The sequence below is a fragment of the Oryctolagus cuniculus genome, chromosome X (assembly GCF_964237555.1).
Source record: "Oryctolagus cuniculus chromosome X, mOryCun1.1, whole genome shotgun sequence".
In the NCBI taxonomy this organism is placed as follows: domain Eukaryota; kingdom Metazoa; phylum Chordata; class Mammalia; order Lagomorpha; family Leporidae; genus Oryctolagus; species Oryctolagus cuniculus.
In genome coordinates, this window is record NC_091453.1 from 33,177,922 (window position 1) to 33,196,701 (window position 18,780).

The 18,780-nt window shown below is 50.8% G+C and overlaps 1 protein-coding gene and 1 pseudogene across 1 annotated transcript; both read right to left on the reverse strand.

Annotated features, from left to right (window-relative positions):
* Positions 1–8,187: 8,187 nt before the first annotated feature.
* Positions 8,188–9,387, reverse strand: LOC103351827 (UV excision repair protein RAD23 homolog B). Its single transcript, XM_051827060.2, has one exon. It carries the CDS (start codon positions 9,305–9,307, stop codon positions 8,315–8,317), a length of 993 nt encoding a protein of 330 aa, XP_051683020.2. The 5' UTR covers positions 9,308–9,387; the 3' UTR covers positions 8,188–8,314.
* A 7,078-nt stretch (positions 9,388–16,465) lies between these two features.
* On the reverse strand, positions 16,466–17,940 carry LOC138847644 (UV excision repair protein RAD23 homolog B pseudogene; annotated as a pseudogene).
* Between the last annotated feature and the right edge of the window lie 840 nt (positions 17,941–18,780).

Sequence of the window (18,780 nt, forward strand, 5' to 3'; positions counted from 1 at the left end):
TGAAGGAACACCTGTGCAGCCCCCGAGAGAGCCAGCCGGCGGTGTGCCGCTCCCCCGTGGAAGTGGGGAAAGTGGCAGGGGGAACCGCCCTTCCACGGAGGTGGAAGGGACGGTAGCCAACCCGGGAAGAACCAGCAGCAAACCCGGGGAGGGCCAAGCAGACAAAAGAACAGCGCAGGGTCCTGTGTCGTTCCTCCACGAAGAGGGGGAGCGACATAATGGTGCCGTGACTCAGATATGAAGCCTAGGCAGGGTTTAGTGTCATTCCTCCACGAAGAGGGGGAGCGACATAATGGTGCCGTTACTCAGATAGGAAACCTAGGAGGGAAGAAGTGGGAAAATACCAGAGAGAGAGACTAGCAAAGAGCCTAGGGAAAAGCCTGACGGAAAAGGTGCCAGAAGAAGCTATTGAAAGCCTAGGCATAGACTCGTATACGGACTGTGGGAAAGAAGTTAGGATTTAAAGTGAAAGCAAGAAGAAACTTAGACTCAGATACGGACTGCAGGTTGAAAGTGAAAGTGAAACCTAGAAGAAACTTAGACTCGGATACGGACTGTGGGGAGAAGCCAGGAAAAATGAGAGGGGAATATTGTTGGAAGAAAAGTTAGGGAAACATACCAGGTAGAGAAAAATATGTTAGGGAGGATGAAGCCGTGGGGGCAGGCCGAGGCAGAGACGTAAGCTATCTTGGGATTGTCAAGTCAGCCCGGGGAACAAAAGGCGAAAATCTAAAAAACCAGAGGCGGAGACGTGGGCCAGGTTGGATTTCGCCAGGTTAGCAGGGGGAACTTGGACTGAATGCTGGTGGTGGAAACGTGAGCTGGGCTGTGTGATTCGCGGAAGCCGCCGCATGCAGAGAGAGCACGGGGCGTGAATAGATAGGGAACGCAGGGCTAGCGCGAAGGCTGTGGTGCGGGCACGAAGGCCGTGGAGACCACGGAGCGTGCGAAGCCGAGCCGCGCAGAGCCGGGAACCCGCCGCAGGGCGGGCGCCGGGAAGCCGCGCAGATGAGAGAAGCGCGGCTGAAGCGGCGCAGAGCCGGGAACCCTCCGCGGGGCGAGGCGCTGAGAAGCAGTCTTGGGGCGGGCGCTGGGATGCCACAGGGATAAGAGAAACAGAAGTTTAGAAGTAAAATAGGAGAAATAGGAATGCCCGGAGATAGAGAAATAGAGAAAAATAAGGCCTCCCCACAACACGCACGGCAATGAGAGAGCTTGGATTCAGTCTGCCTGATTAGTAAGACGATAAGCACCTGTGGGCGGCTGCAGGTCACTGAAGACAGGCACGTTATCAACACCAATAAGTCTCCCCACAAGACGGCAATGAGAAGGCTTGGATTCAGTTTGCCTGATTGCTAGGGCTTGTAAGCACCTGCAGGCAGTTCTAGCAGAGCAGAGCATGCGCTGCAGGGCACCGAACTCAGGCACGCATCAGCGCCTAAAAACCTCCTCACAACATGGCGAAGAGAGGACCCGGATTCGGTTTGCCTGATTGATATGGCTTGTAAGCACCTGTGGGCAACTCTAGCAAGCAGAGCAGAGTGTGTGCCACGGGGCACCGAAGACAGGTGCGTATCAACACCAAAAATAAAAAGAAAGGGGGATCTGTGGGGAGCAACTCGGACTAGACTGTTACTGGAATTAAGACTTATTCTATGCATCTGCTCTCCCACAATATGGCGCTGAGAAGGGAGAAACAGCTTCTACACAGCTGCCTCCAGTTCAACCAATAAACTGTAGGACCTGCTCCTGATTGGAGGAGAGCAGCGTACTCGGCGTGTGGGTAGCAGAGTTGGGATTGGTGGAAGAGGACTATAAAGGAGGAGAGAGACAACATGCACCAGGAACATCTGAGGGAACACCTGTGCAGCCCCCGAGAGAGCCAGCCGGCGGTGTGCCGCTCCCCTGCGGAAGTGGGGAAAGTGGCCAGGGGGAACCGCCCTTCCACCTCCATGGAAGGGACGGTAGCCAACCCGGGAAGAACCAGCAGCAAACCCGGGGAGGGCCAAGCAGACAAAAGAACAGCGCAGGGTCCTGTGTCGTTCCTCCACAAAGACGGGGAGCGACACTGGAGCTTGTACAGATATCACACCCTTACTTTTCCTTAAAGGATTCCATTGGGCTAACGGCACCTTCTGCGGCTCGTACTACCAACCTGCTAACCTAACGTTAAAGTACACATCCCATAAAGCTGAAGGCAGGGTCAATTCTCCTGTGTGCCTGAGCACGCCTTTTCTTTGGTATGTTTGTCAAGACATTAATTGTACTTGTTTTTCAGGAAATCTAACTGCTGGGATGGGAACCACACGGCTGTCATGGTTCGCATTCCAACTTGGGTCCCAGTACGGGTACTGGTACGCGAACAGGACTTTGCAGTCGCCCTCCGCAACTGGAGAGACTTTGGTGCCACCGCCATTGTTGTAGCCATTATTGCAGCCTTGTCAGCCGGTGCGGTATGGCAGTCTCTCAGGCTTCCACCCTATCCACACTGGATAACATTACTAAGGACACGGCTGCGTTGCTGGAACATCAACAAGAAATGGACCTACACCTCTATACCGGCCTCCGAATGCTAAATCAGCGTGTAGATGTTATGCAGGAAGAGCTGGACTTATTGGTGGCTCTTGCAGGTATGCCATGCTTACTTCAACCCGTGTCCACTTGTGTTACTCCCTTTAAAGCAGCAGAATTTTCTCATTTAGCCAATGACTCTAAAGCTTTAGGAAAAATGATAAATACTGCTTGGAATAGCAATTTCACTCTGCTGTTAGATAAGCTGCGACGTGATATATTACGGTTAAGGAAAACCTCTCCTTCTGGTACAACTATATGGTCGCCCTTTGCGACCCTAGGGTCCCAGTTCAGCAAATCCTGGAACACGGTTAAAGAATGGGTGGCCATCGGGGCCCTGTTTATTGTGGTACTCTTGTTTGGTTCTGGGCTACTTCGCCTCCTGATCTCCATTATACGCCGCCATAGGCAAACGCAGCTGGTGGTTAAACAAGCCATGTTAGTGATGCACAAACAATACCCCATGACTAACCCCCAAGCTGGAGTGTGGCTTAGCATGTTGGAACAGTAGTCAAAGACGGGTAAGTTCTGGGAGGCATGCCGAGCAACCTAAGACAGGGCGGAGGGGCATGTTCCCCCCCCCCGACCCCATGACAGGTATGGCGGTATTGCGTTCCTGGTCGCCTAAGACAGACACGTTTCCACGCCACCAATTTAAAATAAAGAAGGGGGAGATGTTGGGGAATAGTCTATGGCGGCATTGCTAGGCAGAGGTTTTTAGTTTCAGTTTTGACCGGGGACTTTCCAACGGGCAGGGCTCTCCAGAGGTGGAGGGATCAAGGTCGCAGTAAACAAGATGGCGCCAGGACCCCCGTAGTGAGTCTGCCTGCCTGCCTGCTGCGTGACACCTCACCTGATTGGCCGAAGGACGCGTGCCCTTCACGTGAACAGAGACCGGATGGACTCTAGCTTGCTTCTGATTGGTCACATTTTGTATATAAGCCGCGGGTGTAAGGCGGAAGCTCTTCTCTCTCTCCTCTCCTTTCCTCCTCCCTCTCTACCTCTGTCACGTCTACTTTCTCTAATAAAAAGTCTACTGAAGACCGATAAGCGCCGTTCGTTCTTTTCTCGCCCGAGAAACCGTCCTCGCGGGCCCTGGGTTGAGTCTGCTGGCCAGACTCCCCGAGACGCTCGCGGCAGTGAATATTTGGCCACTTTTACTTTCTCTCCAGATTACAAAATAATTGTTGACACGGCTGCATTTCCACTCTGTCCTTTGGATGGCTACAGATATTTGAGCCACTCTTCTGTTATTGGATGTTTAAATGTCCAGTTTTTATCATTGTTATAGTCTGGGATGGGATAACTGTATTTGCTTGCAAATTTTGGTGTGCAACCATAATTATATCCTGGTGATAAAACAGGATTTTGGTTCATATCCCAAATGGTTGCAATAGCTGGGAATGATCTAGGCTGAAGTCAGGAGCCTAGAACTTCAACTGGGTCTTTCATGTGGGTGGTAGGGGCCCAAGTATTTGGAACATCATCCACTGCCTTCTCAGGTACATTTGTAGGAAGCCTGGTCGGTAATGGAGCAGCCAGGGCTCCAACTGGCCCTCCAATATGGGATGCCAACATCCTAAGTGGCAGCTTAACCTGTCATCCCACAATGTTGATCCCTAGTGATGAGTTTCTAGAAGTAGAATTTATGAATCTAAGTTCCCTGCTAATGCACCTGGGAAAACAGTAGAGGATGACCCAAGTACTTAGACCCCTGCCACCACCTTGGAGATTTGCGTGGAGTTCCTGTCTCCTGGCTTTGGCCTGGTTGGCCTGGCCCACCCTGGCTGTTGTGACCCTTTGTGAAGTGAATCAGTAGATAGAATCTCCTCATCCTCTCTCTGTCCCTCTCTCCATCTCTCTCCCTTTCAAATAAATAAATAAATAATTTTTTAAAAAGAGCTTTTGGATTTAAGGATATCACTGCATTGTAAATCAAGTATTAAGTGTCAATTGTACACATACTCCATTACAAACCTCCTCATCTAAATTCTATATCAGGGGTCAGCAAACTGTTATACTGGTTTGCTAACTCTTGATGTTTCCTTACATCCTATGAGCTAAGAATACCATTTATATTTTTTAAGTGCTTAATAAAGTAACAATAAAATAGTTTGGGACATGTGAAAATTATATGCAATTTGAATTTCAGTGTTCAATAATGAAGTTTTATGGGAACACAGCCACATTCATTTATCTACATATTATCTGTGACTGCTTTTGTGCTACAGTGGCACAGTTGAGTAGTTGCCAAAGAGGCCATCTGGCCTGAATACCCAAAAGTATTTAATTTCTGACTTTTTACAGGAAAAGTGTGCCAAGCCTAGCCCTACGTAATTATGTCAGTCAACAGTATAGAGGCTGGGGCTATAACCACATGGGCTGCCCTGGCTTCTACCGGTGACCTCTTCCATGGCTGATGAGTTAGCATTTTCAGGTTGGTAATTCAGGGAGATATGAGAAACATGGTCAAGCTGTAACCAACTCTAGCCCAAGACAGAATATCGACCAAGCCTCATATCTTCATTACTCTTTGCTCTCCTTTCATCCAACCATCTACTCTCATGCTTTCCTCAGTTCTGACTTAACACCTCTTTTCCCTATCTTTGCATTTTCCCAGGAAGAAACACTGAGGCCCAGGTATGTTTGCCTTTACTTGATAGCTAATGATGCAGAACATGTCACCATGTCCATATTTGCTATCCATGTATCCCATTTGCTGAAATGTCTCTTTACATTCTCTGCTCATTTTCTAATTAGATTGTTTTTACTAAACTGTTGGATTTTCAGAATTCCTTATATGAGGGATTTAAAAAGGGGCTGGTATTGTGGTGCAATAGCTTAAAAACCACTGCTTGTGATACCAATATCCCATTATCAGAGTGCTGGTTTGAGACATGGCTAATTTGCTTCTAATCCATCTTCTTGCTAATGCTCCTGGAAAAACAGCAGATGATGGCTCAAGTACTTGGATCCCTGCCACACAAATGGGGGACCTGAATGGAGTTCCTAGATTCCTCGGGGTGCTTTGGCCCAGACCTGCCTATTGCAGACACAGGGAACATGAAATACCATATGGAAGGTCTCTCGGTTGCTCTGCTTTTCAAATAAACAAATAAACAAACAAATATAAATATTTTAAAAAGTCTGTGGAAATACATATTATGAAAATCCATTATGAATCTGAAAATTTTGCACTAAAATAAAAATTTTAAAATTATTTTTATTTTATTTGAGAGACAGGAACAGTTAGCCACCACTGTTGTTCCAATCCTGAATGAGTCCTAATTTCACTCCTGGCAGCTCCACTTCTCATCCATCTCACTGCTAATGTTGCAGGAAGGCAGCAGAAGATGGCCTGAATACTTGGGCCCCTGGACCCATGTCAGAGTCCTGGATCAAACTCCTGGTTTCTGGTTCTGGCCTGGACCAGCCACAGCCATTATACTCATTTGGCAATGAACCAGTGAATGGAAGATCTCTCTCTCTCTCTCTCTCTCTCTCTCTCTCTCTCACTCTGCCTTTTAAATACATTAAAAAAAACTCTTCAAAGAAACAGCATTATTGAGATATAATTCACATTAGATTCACAAATCAGAAGTGACAATTCAGTGGTTTCTAGTGTATTCACAAAGGTGTGCAAATAGCACCATAATTCAATTGGCTAACATTTTGGTCACCACAAATAGAACTTCTCTGCCTACTCCTCAGGGCTTTTCTCCCCCCAGCACCAGCTCTAAACTGCTACAGTTTGTTGTCATTGTTTTTGATAATAAGTTTTCTTGGAATATGACTCTTCACCTTATATTTTCCAAAGTCCTTTCCAGCCACATCTCCCAATCCTTGCAAAGATCTCAACCCTCTTGCAACCAGTGAAAATGATGGCTCACAGTATTGTCTGCCTACTCTTGTTTATAGTAAAATAACTCAGGAGACTTAATGGTAATAGATTCTTTTCTAATAAAGCACAACATTTACAAATATCATAAACCCGGGTTTGAAATGCATATGTAAATTCTGAAATGAATAAGCATTACTTGTTTTTTTTTAAGATTTATTTATTTTATTTCAAAGGGAGAGTTAGAGAGACAGAGGTACAGAGAGAGGTCTTCCACCTGGTTTACTCACCAAATGGTCACAACAGCCAGGGCTGGGCCAGGGAGAAGCCAAGAACCATCTTCTTCTGCGTCTCATGTGGGTGCAGTAGCCCAAGCACTTGGGCCATCTTTAGCTGCTGCTTCAGGGCATTAGCAGGGAGATAGGTCAGAAGTGGAGCAGCTGGAAATTGAACCGGTACCCATATGAGATGCTAGCACTGCAGATGGGAGCTTAACTCACTATGCCACAGCACCAGCCCCATTCATTGAGTTTTTAAACAGGCAACCCTTTGACTTTCGACTTGCTCCTAAATAAATTTCTGCTGAGGAAACTGCAAGGGAGAAGGAAGGGAAGGCTGCATTTCTCCAAGGGCTTTTTTTTTTATTAAAGATTTATTTATTTATTTGAAAGTCAGAGTCATACAGAGAGAGGAGAGGCAGAGAGGGGGGAGAGAGGTTTTCCATCTGCTGGTTCATTCCCCAGATGGCTGCAATGGTTGGAGCTGTGCCTACGTGAAGCCAGGAGTCAGGTGCTTCTTCCTGGTCTCCCATGTGGGTATAGGGGCCCAAGCACTTGGGCCATCTTCCACTGCTTTCCCAGGCCACAGCAGAGAGCTGGATTGGAAGTGGAGCAGCTGGGTCTTGAACCAGCGCCCATACGGGATGCTGGCACTTCAGGCCAGGGCATTAACCCACTGAGCCACAGCACAGGACCCTCTCCATGGGCTTTTATCATGGGTTTGTATCAAAAAAGGCACACATCCATTCTAAAACATGGAATAGTGTTTTTAAAACTTTATTGTAATAAAACTATAAAGCACACAAATATTAGCCACATCCTCATTTTAAAAAAAATACTAAAAGCAAAATCACTGTCTATACATGTTTACTCTCCTGAATCAGTTAAAAAAGAACTCACATTCAACTCAATAATAAAGAACTTTTAAGATAACAGTAAATATTCTCATATGAAGAACAGGTTCCTTTCTCTCCTTACCCACCCCAGGTAGGTCACATGAAAGAACAGGCCTCATAACATATTTAATTTCATACCTACATGAAGCAGCAATAACCATCAATAATCTGACAATACTGCTTGTAGATGCTGTAACATTTTTGGCAATTACACAAAGCCATTCCTTAGTATTGCCATGAAACAGAGACCTTACAGTCTAGAGAGTGGAGAGGGTTTCCAAAACCAATGTGACATAAATAGAAACCAAGGCAACAACTAGTCTGGATACAGCTGTGGCTGACTTGACTGAACACAGGGAAACCCAAATAAAGTTATTTAGTGTTTTATGTAAGTCAGAATAAAGAAATAAAGAAGAGGGACAGCAGTCACTTGAAGGGAAACTAAGAAAAGGTTAGTTGGTGCTTCACAGGAGAAATGAGGACCTGCAATGGCTGCTGGTGGGTGGCAGCCTACTCTGCACACTGTGTGGATTTGAGGCACCTGCTGGTTGAAGCAGCCAGGCAGGGTATCTCTCCCCACCCTGCAACGTGTGACTCCCGCCCCTGCCCCAACATCTAGTTCTGATGCCAAGTATGGTGAACCTAAGGCCAAGTCATCCAAGACGCGGTAGGAGACAAAGTCAGCGTAACGAATGGAACAGCGGGAGATGTGAGCCACAGGAGAGTCCCTTTCAGTCCTCCTCCAAGTCCTGCTCGAGCAGAAAATTGGCAGCCCACTCCTCATTCTTCTCACAAGCAAAATATGCTTCAACCACAAGTCCCTGAGGAAAGCCCAAAGCCTTCAACCGCTCTATAGCTGCCAATTCCTGGGGTGTTACTTCCACATAGCTGCCATCTCCTGTTGATGCTTCCTCGGTTCCCGCGCTGTCCACTCCTCCTCTCCATTCACCGCCAGCTTCTTCACGACCAGCTCCGCTGCTCCCGGCTTGAGGGGGCTCGACCTCGGCCGCACTTGCCCTGTCTCCGGGGAGTCCCATTAAAAGATACTCCACGGCTCTGTGAGGGTTGTTGAAGCTGGCTCTCAGGGCTGCAAGGACGTGCTCCCGTTCGTAGCCCATGGACACGATCTCGGCGACCATTTGCTCGGAAGCCGGACGTGTCAGCCTTGCTGCCTGCTCAGACGGCTGGGCCCGAGAGGAGGGTCCTGCGATGGCATCATCTGGTGTGGGGCTTGGAGCCCCTGGCGGGCCTGCCTGCTGCCCTGCCGCTTGAGGTGATGCAGGTGCGCCAGCAGGAGCAGGCTGAGCCGACGCTGTACTGGATGCTGACACGGAGGCAGGTGCAGGTGTGGCACGCGAGGTGGCAGGCGCGGCGGGCAAGGCAGGGCCGCGGGCTGGGGCCCCAGCACCAGCCGATGCCGCGGTGGCAGGATGGGACTGCCCAGCTGTGGCCGTGGCCGTGGCCGTGGCTGGTGCTGCTGTGGTCGCCGCCTCGGGCCTGGCCACCAGGACCGTCACAGCGTGGTGCTCGTGGATCTGACAGTCTCTGAGCACAGCGTCGTCCGGGAGGACGCGGCCCGCATAAAGGAGCTGCTGCCCCGCTACCGGAAAGGCATCTCTGCCCTGCTCGGCTTCAATTTTCTCCTTGAGGGCCCTCACCGTCTGGCCGGGGTCAATGTCGACGTGGAAGGTGAGCTGCGGCCCGGCCTCGAGGGTGAGCCGCATGGCGCCGCCGCGCAGGGCCGCGGCCTGGTCGGCTGGCCGGGCTGGGGCGCGTGCTGGCCGCCGGGCAGGCGGGCGCGAGGCCTGGCGGGGCGGGCACCGCCGCGCTCCTCACACTGCCTCTGCCTCTGGCTCTCGGGACCCTGTGGGGGCGGGTCCCAGTCGCCCTGCCCAGCGCGCTCTGCCCTGCCCGCGGGGCCTCCTTCCGTGAGCCCCGGCCTCCGCAGCGCGGGCCCCTGGCTCAAGATGGCCGCCGTGCCGCCGCCAGCCCCTCCCCCACCCAGGAGTAGCCGTTGCTCCCCGCGTGACGGTGGCCGGGAGGGGCCCTCCCACGCCCGGACGCTCCTTCGCCACCCACCCGGTCGCGGTGCTCGGCCTCGCTCGGCGATGCACTCCGAGCTCCCGGGGCCTCTGTCTGGGCTTCTGGTGCTTCGCAGCCTCTTTTAGATCCCTTTGGGGGACTGCTAACCTTTCTAGAACTTTCTCCGTTTGCTAACTCTGTAATAAGCTCTGGAACATTGTATCCCTTTGTGCACATCCAAGTTCTGTTCCTGCACATTGCTCTTTCTCCTTTAAATATCTGCGCAGTCTCTCTTGCCACCCAAGTGTAAGGTATGCTATGGAATCCCCCTTGTTTCACCTCACACTGTGGAAAAAACACCCATGGGCTCATTTATGCCTCAGACACCATGCTCTTAACAATGCTCTGAGAAGGATGAAATCTATCTGATATAGTTCCATTTGTTGACTTGTAAAAATATTTTCTCATTTTGCAGGTAGAGTGATACAGAGAGGGACAGATATATAGAGAGGTCTCCGTGGCATAGCTCAGAGCCTACGTGTACAGCATAACTGTGGCTATGCAAGGCTGAAGTTGGAGCCAGGAACTCAACCCAGGACTGTTTGCTGGTGGCAGGTGTGCAAGCCCTTGGGCCATCCTGGGCTTGTTTCCAGGCCCGTGAACCGGGAACTGGATGACAAGCAGGGGAGCTGGGCCTCACTGCACTCTAACATGGGATGCTGGCTTCCTTAGTGGTTTGCAAACCCACTACAATAGTCCCTTGATATTCTGTTTGCATTGACCTATAGAAACTGTACATATTCATGGGATACCATGTAACTTTTTATTTATTTATTTGAAAGTCAGAGCTACATAGAGAAGGAGAGGCAGAGGCAGAGTAAGGAGAGAGAGAGAGAGAGAGAGAGAGAGATCCTCTGTCCTCTGCTCCACTCTCCAATTGGCGGCAATGGCCAAAACTGTGCTGATCAGAAGCCATGAGTTAGGAGCTTCTTCCAGGTCTCACATGCAGATGCAGGTGCCCAAGGACATGGGCCATGTTCCACTGCTTTCCCAGGGCATAGCAGAGAGCTGGATTGGAAGTGGAGCAGCTGGGACCCTAATCATTGCCAATATGGGATGCTGGCACCACAGGTGGCAGGTAAACCTGCTACGCCACAGGACTGGCCTCCATATAAATTTTTAAATATAAACTAACCACCTTTATTATTTTTTATTTTAATATGTGCAGAGACAGCAAGAAGAGACAGACAGAGTTTTCTCTTCTTACATATGCATCCCCAAACCCTGGTTAACAGGTAGGGCTGTGTCACAGAAGTCAGGAACCAGGAACTCAGTCCATGGATCCCATGTTGGTGTACTTGAGGCAGGAGACAGGGACAGACACATCTTGCATCCACAATTCACTCCTTCAGAGCCCACAGACCATGGCTGGCCTGGCTAAAGAGCATCTCATAGCTGCATTCCCACCTCACAAGTTTGTGGTAGGGACAGACATATTGACCCATCACCTGTGCATCCCAGGTGTGCATTACTATGGATCTAGATTTGCAGTGAAGCCTGGACTTGAATCATTTATGTCCATGTGGGACTGACATTGCTAGAGCAGCCTAAACTAATGCTCCAAGTGCCTGCCCCTGAATTCTTCTATTTGTTGCCTTGTGACGTGGGTTTCCAAAATATTCTCATACATTCTATGACTGAGTCCTTTTGTTACATGAGTGGTTTGCACATAAATTGGCCAGTCTATTGCCAGTCCTTGCTTATTTGATCCGTGATGGGTTTTTGCAGAACAGGCACAGCAAATTTCCTAGTTCAAATGATTCCTTTGAAAATTGTTGGATGTTGCTTGAAGTTTAACATCTAAGAAGTCTTTCTCAAGTCTTAACTCTGAAACTCCTTCCTGTGATTTATTTAGAAAATCTGTAGTTTTGTCTTCTAATTTCAATCTTTGGCATGTGTCGCTCCCCCTCTTCATGGAGGAACGACACAGGACCCTGCGCTGTTCTTTTGTCTGCTCGGCCCTCCCCGGGTTTGCTGCTGGTTCTTCCCGGGTTGGCTACCGTCCCTTCCACCTCCATGGAAGGGCGGTTCCCCCTGGCCACTTTCCCCACTTCCACAGGGGAGCAGCACACCGCTGGCCGGCTCTCTCGGGGGCTGCACAGGTGTTCCCTCAGATGTTCCTGGTGCATGTTGTCTCTCTCCTCCTTTATAGTCCTCTTCCACCAATCCCAACTTGGCTACCCACACGCCGAGTACGCTGCTCTCCTCCAATCAGGAGCAGGTCCTACAGTTTATTGGTTGAACTGGAGGCAGCTGTGTAGAAGCTGTTTCTCCCTTCTCAGCGCCATATTGTGGGAGAGCAGATGCATAGAATAAGTCTTAATTCCAGTAACTTAGTCTAGTCCGGGTTGCTCCCCACAGATCCCCCTTTCTTTTTATTTTTTGGCGTTGATACGCACCTGTCTTTGGTGCCCCGTGGCACACACTCTGCTCTGCTTGCTGGAGTTGCCCACAGGTGCTTACAAGCCCTACCAATCAGGCAAACCGAATCCGGGTCCTCTCTTCGCCATGTTGTGAGGAGGTTTTTAGGCGCTGATGCGTGCCTGAGTTTGGTGCCCTGCAGCGCATGCTCTGCTCTGCTAGAACTGCCTGCAGGTGCTTACAAGCCCTATCAATCAGGCAAACCGAATCCAAGCCTTCTCATTGCCGTATTGTGGGGAGACTTATTGGTGTTGATTCGTGCCTATCTTCGGTAACCTGCAGCTCATACTCTGGTCGAGCTGCCTGCTGGTGCTTATCGCCTTACTAATCAGGCAGACTGAATCCAAGCCTTCTCATTGTGGTATTGTGGGGAGACTTATTGATGTTAATTCGTGCCTGTCTTCGGTGACCTGCGGCGCATAAGCTGCTAGCCGCCCGCAGGTGCTCACCACCTCCCTAATCAGGCAGACCGAATCCAAGCTCTCTCATTGCCATGTTGAGGGGAGGCCTTATTTTTCTCTATTTCTCTATCTCCAGGCATTCCTATCTCTCCCATTTTACTTCTATCTGCCAGCATTCCTATTTCTCTCATTTTACTTCTAAACTTCGTTTCTCTTATCCCCACGGCTTCTCGGCACCTGCCCCGAGGCTGCATCTCGGTGCCTCGCCCCGTGGCGGGTTCCCGGCTCTGCGCTGCTTCAGCCCGCGCTTCTCTCATCTGCCCGGCCTCCCGGCGCCCACCCTATGGCGGGCTCCTGGCTCTGTGCGGCTCGGCTTTGCGCACTCCGCGGTCTCCACGCCCTTCGCGCCCACACCACGGCCTTCGTGCCAGCCCCGCGTTCCCTATCTACTTGTGCCCCGCACGCTCTCTCTGCGCGCGGCAGCCTCCGCGAGTCACACAGCCCCAGCTCACGTTTCCGCCACTGGTATTCAATCTAAGTTCCCCGGGCTAACCTGGCGAATTCAACCTAGCTCACGCGTCTGCGCCTTTCGGTCTAGCTTCCCGTCCTTTGCTCCCTGGGCTAATCTGACGGATTCCAACCTGGCGGCCAACGTCTCTGCCTCTGGTTCCAGATTTTCGCCTTTTGCTCCCCGGGCTGACTTAAAGAATTCCAAGCTGGCTTATGTTTCCGCCTCGGCCTGCCCCCGCAGCTTCAATTTCCCTAACATTTTTCTCTACCCGGTATGTTTCCCTAAGTTTTCTTCCAACAATATTCCTCCCTCATTTCTCCTGGCTTCTCCCCACAGTCCGTATCCGAGTCTGTTTGTTCTAGCTTTCACTTTCGCTTTCGACCTTAGAGATTTCTCCCAGCTTCCCCCCGTAGTCCGTATCTGAGTCTATGCCTAGGCTTTTGATAGCTTCTTCCGGCACCTTTTCCGTCCGGCTTTTCCCTAGGCTCTTTGCTAGTCTCTCTCTCCGGTATTTTCCCACTTCTTCCCGTTTCTTCCCTCCTAAGTTTCCTATCCGAGTCACGGCACCATTATGTCGCTCCCCCTCTTCATGGAGGAACGACACAGGACCCTGCGCTGTTCTTTTGTCTGCTCGGCCCTCCCCGGGTTTGCTGCTGGTTCTTCCTGGGTTGGCTACCGTCCCTTCCACCTCCGTGGAAGGGCGGTTCCCCCTGGCCACTTTCCCCACTTCCACGGGGGAGCGGCACACCGCTGGCCGGCTCTCTCGGGGGCTGCACAAGTGTTCCCTCAGATGTTCCTGGTGCATGTTGTCTCTCTCCTCCTTTATAGTCCTCTTCCACCAATCCCAACTTGGCTACCCACACGCCGAGTACGCTGCTCTCCTCCAATCAGGAGCAGGTCCTACAGTTTATTGGTTGAACTGGAGGCAGCTGTGTAGAAGCTGTTTCCTCCTCTCCCAGCGCCATATTGTGGGAGAGCAGATGCATAGAATAAGTCTTAATTCCAGTAACTTAGTCTAGTCCGGGTTGCTCCCCACAGGCATGTTTCAATGAAGCAACTTTACCAGAATCCAAAAATTTCAAGAAATTCAACAACATGAAAACACACAATCCAGTTAAGAGATGGGCACATTACTTGAACAAGCATTTGCAAAAGAGGAAATTCAAATGGCCAATGGACACATGAAAAAATGTTGAGTATCACAAGCTGTCAGGCACATGCACATCAAATCCACAGTGAAGTTTCACCTCACCCGCGTTAGAATGTCTTTCATAAGGAAGTCAACAAACCACAATCGTTGGCTAGGATGTGGGAAAAGGTTCCCAACCCACGGTTGGTGGGAGTGTAAATTGGTACAGCTGCTGTGGAAGACAGCATGGAGATACTTCAGAATTCTAAATGTAGACCTACCAGATGACCCAAACATCCCACTCCTGGGAATTTACCCAAGGGAAATGGAATCAGCATATCCAAGTGTTAGCTGTACCCACATGTTTACTGCAGCTCAATTCACACTAGCTAAGAGAGGGAATCAACCCAGATGTCTGTCCATTAACTGAAGTCTGGACAAAGACATTATGGTATATGTACACTATTGAATAGTACACAGCAGTATAAAATGAAATCCTGTCATTTGACACCAAATGGATGCAACTTGAATCTGTTCTACCTAGTGAAGTAAGCTAGTCCCCAAAACAAGTGCCATACCACAGCCTACTCTTGTTGACAGTAATATTTACAGGTGGTCTCAGTAGTAACAGATTCTTCTCTAAGAAAGCGCTGCATTTACAAATACCAGAAAGGAGATTTGAAATACTCGTCTGAATTCTGAGCTGGCTCACCACTCAGTGGGTTCTAACTGGGCAGGTCTCTCACTTACGACCAATTTCTGCCCAAGAAAGGCAATAGAGAGGGGAAGGGGACGCTGCTCTTGTGCACGGGCCTCAACAGTCATCAATTCTCAGCGGGACACGTCCACAGCAAACATGCAAGTGTGGCTTTAAAACTTTAGTGTGGGGCCCGTCCTGAAGGCACTGCAGGCTGTGCCTCCACCTGCTGTGCCAGAATGCCATGAGGGCCCTGTTTCATGTCCCAGCTGCTCCTCTTCCAACAGGCCCTCTGCTGATGGCCTGGGAAAGCAGTGAAGATGGCCCAATGTGTGGGCCCCTGCACCGTGTGGGAGACCCAGAGGAAGCTTCTGGTTCTTGGTTTCACATAGGGTCAGCTCCTGACACTGTGGCCATTGGAGAGAAACCACTGGGTGGAAGACCTACTCCTGTCTCTCCCACTCTCCCTGTTTTTTTTTAAAAGAAGATTTATTTGTTTATTTGAAAGAGTTATACCGAAAAAGGAGGGAGGGAGGGAGGGAGGGAGGGAGAGAGAGAGAGAGGTCTTCCATGCTCTGGTTCACTCCCCAATTGGCTGCAACGGCTGGAACTGCATTGATCCGAAGCCAGGAGTCAGAAACTTCTTCTGGGTCTCCAACATGGGTTCAAGAGCCGAAGGATTTGGGCCTTCTTCTATTGCTTTCCCAGGCCATAGCAGAGAGCTGGATTGGAAGTGGAGCAGCCGGGACTGGAACTGGCACCCATATGGGATGCTGGCATTTCAGGCCAGGGCATTAACCCACTGCACCACAGCACCGCCCCTCTCCCACTCTCTATCTGTAATTCTAACTCTCAAGTAAATGAATAAAATATTTTCAAAGCTTTATTGCAATAAAAGTATAATGTACACAGATATTTGACACGTGTCATTTTTCTTCTAACAAAAAAGAAAATCAAAGAGAACAGCAACATCACTCTGCCTTTCCAGCTATAGTTACTCCAATCACATTAGACATGGATCGCATACATTCCAATGACAGAGGTATTTTTTAAGATTATTTATTTGAAAACTACAGTTATAGAGAGGCAGAGGGAGAGAGAGGTCATCGAGCCAAAATTTTACTCCCCATATGGCTGAACAGATGGAAGAAATCTATTTCTCTCTCTCTCAGCCTCTGCTTCTCTGTAAGTCTGACATTCAAATATATAAATAAATTTTTTACAAACATTTCTATGGAGGAGACACTGTTTCCAAAACCAATGTGAATTAAAGAAATAGAAAGAAGGGCATTACATTACTCTGGGCGTACTCTGGATGGAGTGCACTGAAAACAGATTCCCAGCAAAATGACTTAGTTTTGTATCCAAGACAGAAAGAAGTAATGATAGGATAGTAGAACACAGAAAGGAAACCTAGGAAAAGTTGAAGTTGTTTCAAAGAAAAAACGAAAACTACAATTGTGGATGGAGTCCACTGCAAAGGGAGAAACCTACAAGTGACTTGGTGCTTCACAGGAGAAATGAGGACCTGCAATGGCTGCTGGTGGGTGGCAGCCTACTCTGCACACTGTGTGGATTTGAGGCACCTGCTGGTTGAAGCAGCCAGGCAGGGTATCTCTCCCCACCCTGCAACGTGTGACTCCCGCCCCTGCCCCAACATCTAGTTCTGATGCCAAGTATGGTGAACCTAAGGCCAAGTCATCCAAGACGCGGTAGGAGACAAAGTCAGCATTAACAAATGGCATGAAATGTGAGCCACAGGAGAGTCCCTTTCAGTCCTCCTCCATAGCCAGGTCGGATAACAAACTGGCAGCTAAGATCTCATTCTTCTCACAAGCAAAGTATGCTTGTATCACAAGGCCTTCAGGAAAGCCCAATGCCTTTAACCTCTCTATAGCTGCCTGTTCCTGAGGTGTTACTTCAATGTAGCTGTCATCTTCTCTTACTGTTTCTGCAGTTTCTGCATTGTCAACTCCTTCACCTCCTCCTCCTCCTTCACTGCCATCTTCCTCCTCCTCGGTAGTTAGCATATGAACCAAGTACTCTTGGTACTGTCTAAGTTGATCTTCCAATTGAGGATCCTGTGGACATAAGCGTTGTAGCACTCCTGGAAGCAAAGATGGGAAGTGCTGAATGATTCGTCTCAACTCTTCAAACTCTGGTAAATTCCGTAAAACATCCAGGGGGTGTCCTCCAGAACCCGATGTCGCAGCCCCTTCATCTGCCTCCACCGCTGAAGACCGACCAGCTCCGCTGCTCCCGGCTTGAGGGGGCTCGACCTCGACCGCACTTGCCCTGTCTCCGGGGAGTCCCATTAAAAGATACTCCACGGCTCTGTGAGGGTTGTTGAAGCTGGCTCTCAGGGCTGCAAGGACCTGCTCCCGTTCGTAGCCCATGGACACGATCTCGGCGACCATTTGCTCAGAAGCCGGACGTGTCAGCAGCGCCCTTGCTGCCTGCTCAGACGGCTGGGCCCGAGAGGAGGGTCCCGCGATGGCATCATCTGGTGTGGGGCTTGGAGCCCCTGGCGGGCCTGCCTGCTGCCCTGCCGCTTGAGGTGATGCAGGTGCGCCAGCAGGAGCAGGCTGAGCCGACGCTGTACTGGATGCTGACACGGAGGCAGGTGCAGGTGTGGCACGCGAGGTGGCAGGCGCGGCGGGCAAGGCAGGGCCGCGCGCTGGGGCCCCAGCACCAGCCGATGCCGCGGTGGCAGGATGGGACTGCCCAGCTGTGGCCGTGGCCGTGGCCGTGGCCGTGGCCGGTGCTGCTGTGGTCGCCGCCTCGGGTCTGGCCACCAGGACCGTCACCGCGTGGTGCTCGTGGATCTGACAGTCTCTGAGCACAGCGTCGTCCGGGAGGACGCGGCCCGCATAAAGGAGCTGCTGCCCCGCTACCGGAAAGGCATCTCTGCCCTGCTCGGCTTCAATTTTCTCCTTGAGGGCCCTCACCGTCTGGCCGGGGTCAATGTCGATGTGGAAGGTGAGCTGCGGCCCGGCCTCGAGGGTGAGCCGCATGGCGCCGCCGCGCAGGGCCGCGGCCTGGTCGGCTGGCCGGGCTGGGGCGCGTGCTGGCCGCCGGGCAGGCGGGCGCGAGGCCTGGCGGGGCGGGCACCGCCGCGCTCCTCACACTGCCTCTGCCTCTGGCTCTCGGGACCCTGCGGGGGCGGGTCCCAGTCGCCCTGCCCAGCGCGCTCTGCCCTGCCCGCGGGGCCTCCTTCCGTGAGCCCCGGCCTCAGCAGTGCGGGCCCCTGGCTCAAGATGGCCGCCGTGCCGCCGCCAGCCCCTCCCCCACCCAGGAGTAGCCGTTGCTCCCCGCGTGACGGTGGCCGGGAGGGGCCCTCCCACGCCCGGACGCTCCTTCGCCACCCACCCGGTCGCGGTGCTCGGCCTCGCTCGGCGATGCACTCCGAGCTCCCGGGGCCTCTGTCTGGGCTTCTGGTGCTTCGCAGCCTCTTTTAGATCCCTTTGGGAGACTGCTAACCTTTCTAGAACTTTCTCCGTTTGCTAACTCTGTAATAAGCTCTGGAACATTGTATCCCTTTGTGCACATCCAAGTTCTGTTCCTGCACATTGCTCTTTCTCCTTTAAATATCTGTGCAGTCTCTCTTGCCACCCAAGTGTAAGGTATGCTATGGAATCCCCCTTGTTTCACCTCACACTGTGGAAAAAACACCCATGGGCTAATTTACGCCTCAGACACCATGCACTTAACAATGCTCTGAGAAGGATGAAATCTATCTGATATAGTTCCATTTGTTGACTTGTAAAAATATTTTCTCATTTTGCAGGCAGAGTGATACAGAGAGGGACAGATATATAGAGAGGTTTTCGTGGCATAGCTCAGAGCCTACGTGTACAGCATAACTGTGGCTTTGCAACAGAGCCCACGTGTATAGAATAACTGTGGCTGTGCAACGCTGAAGTTGGAGCCAGGAACTCAACCCAGGTCTGCTTGCT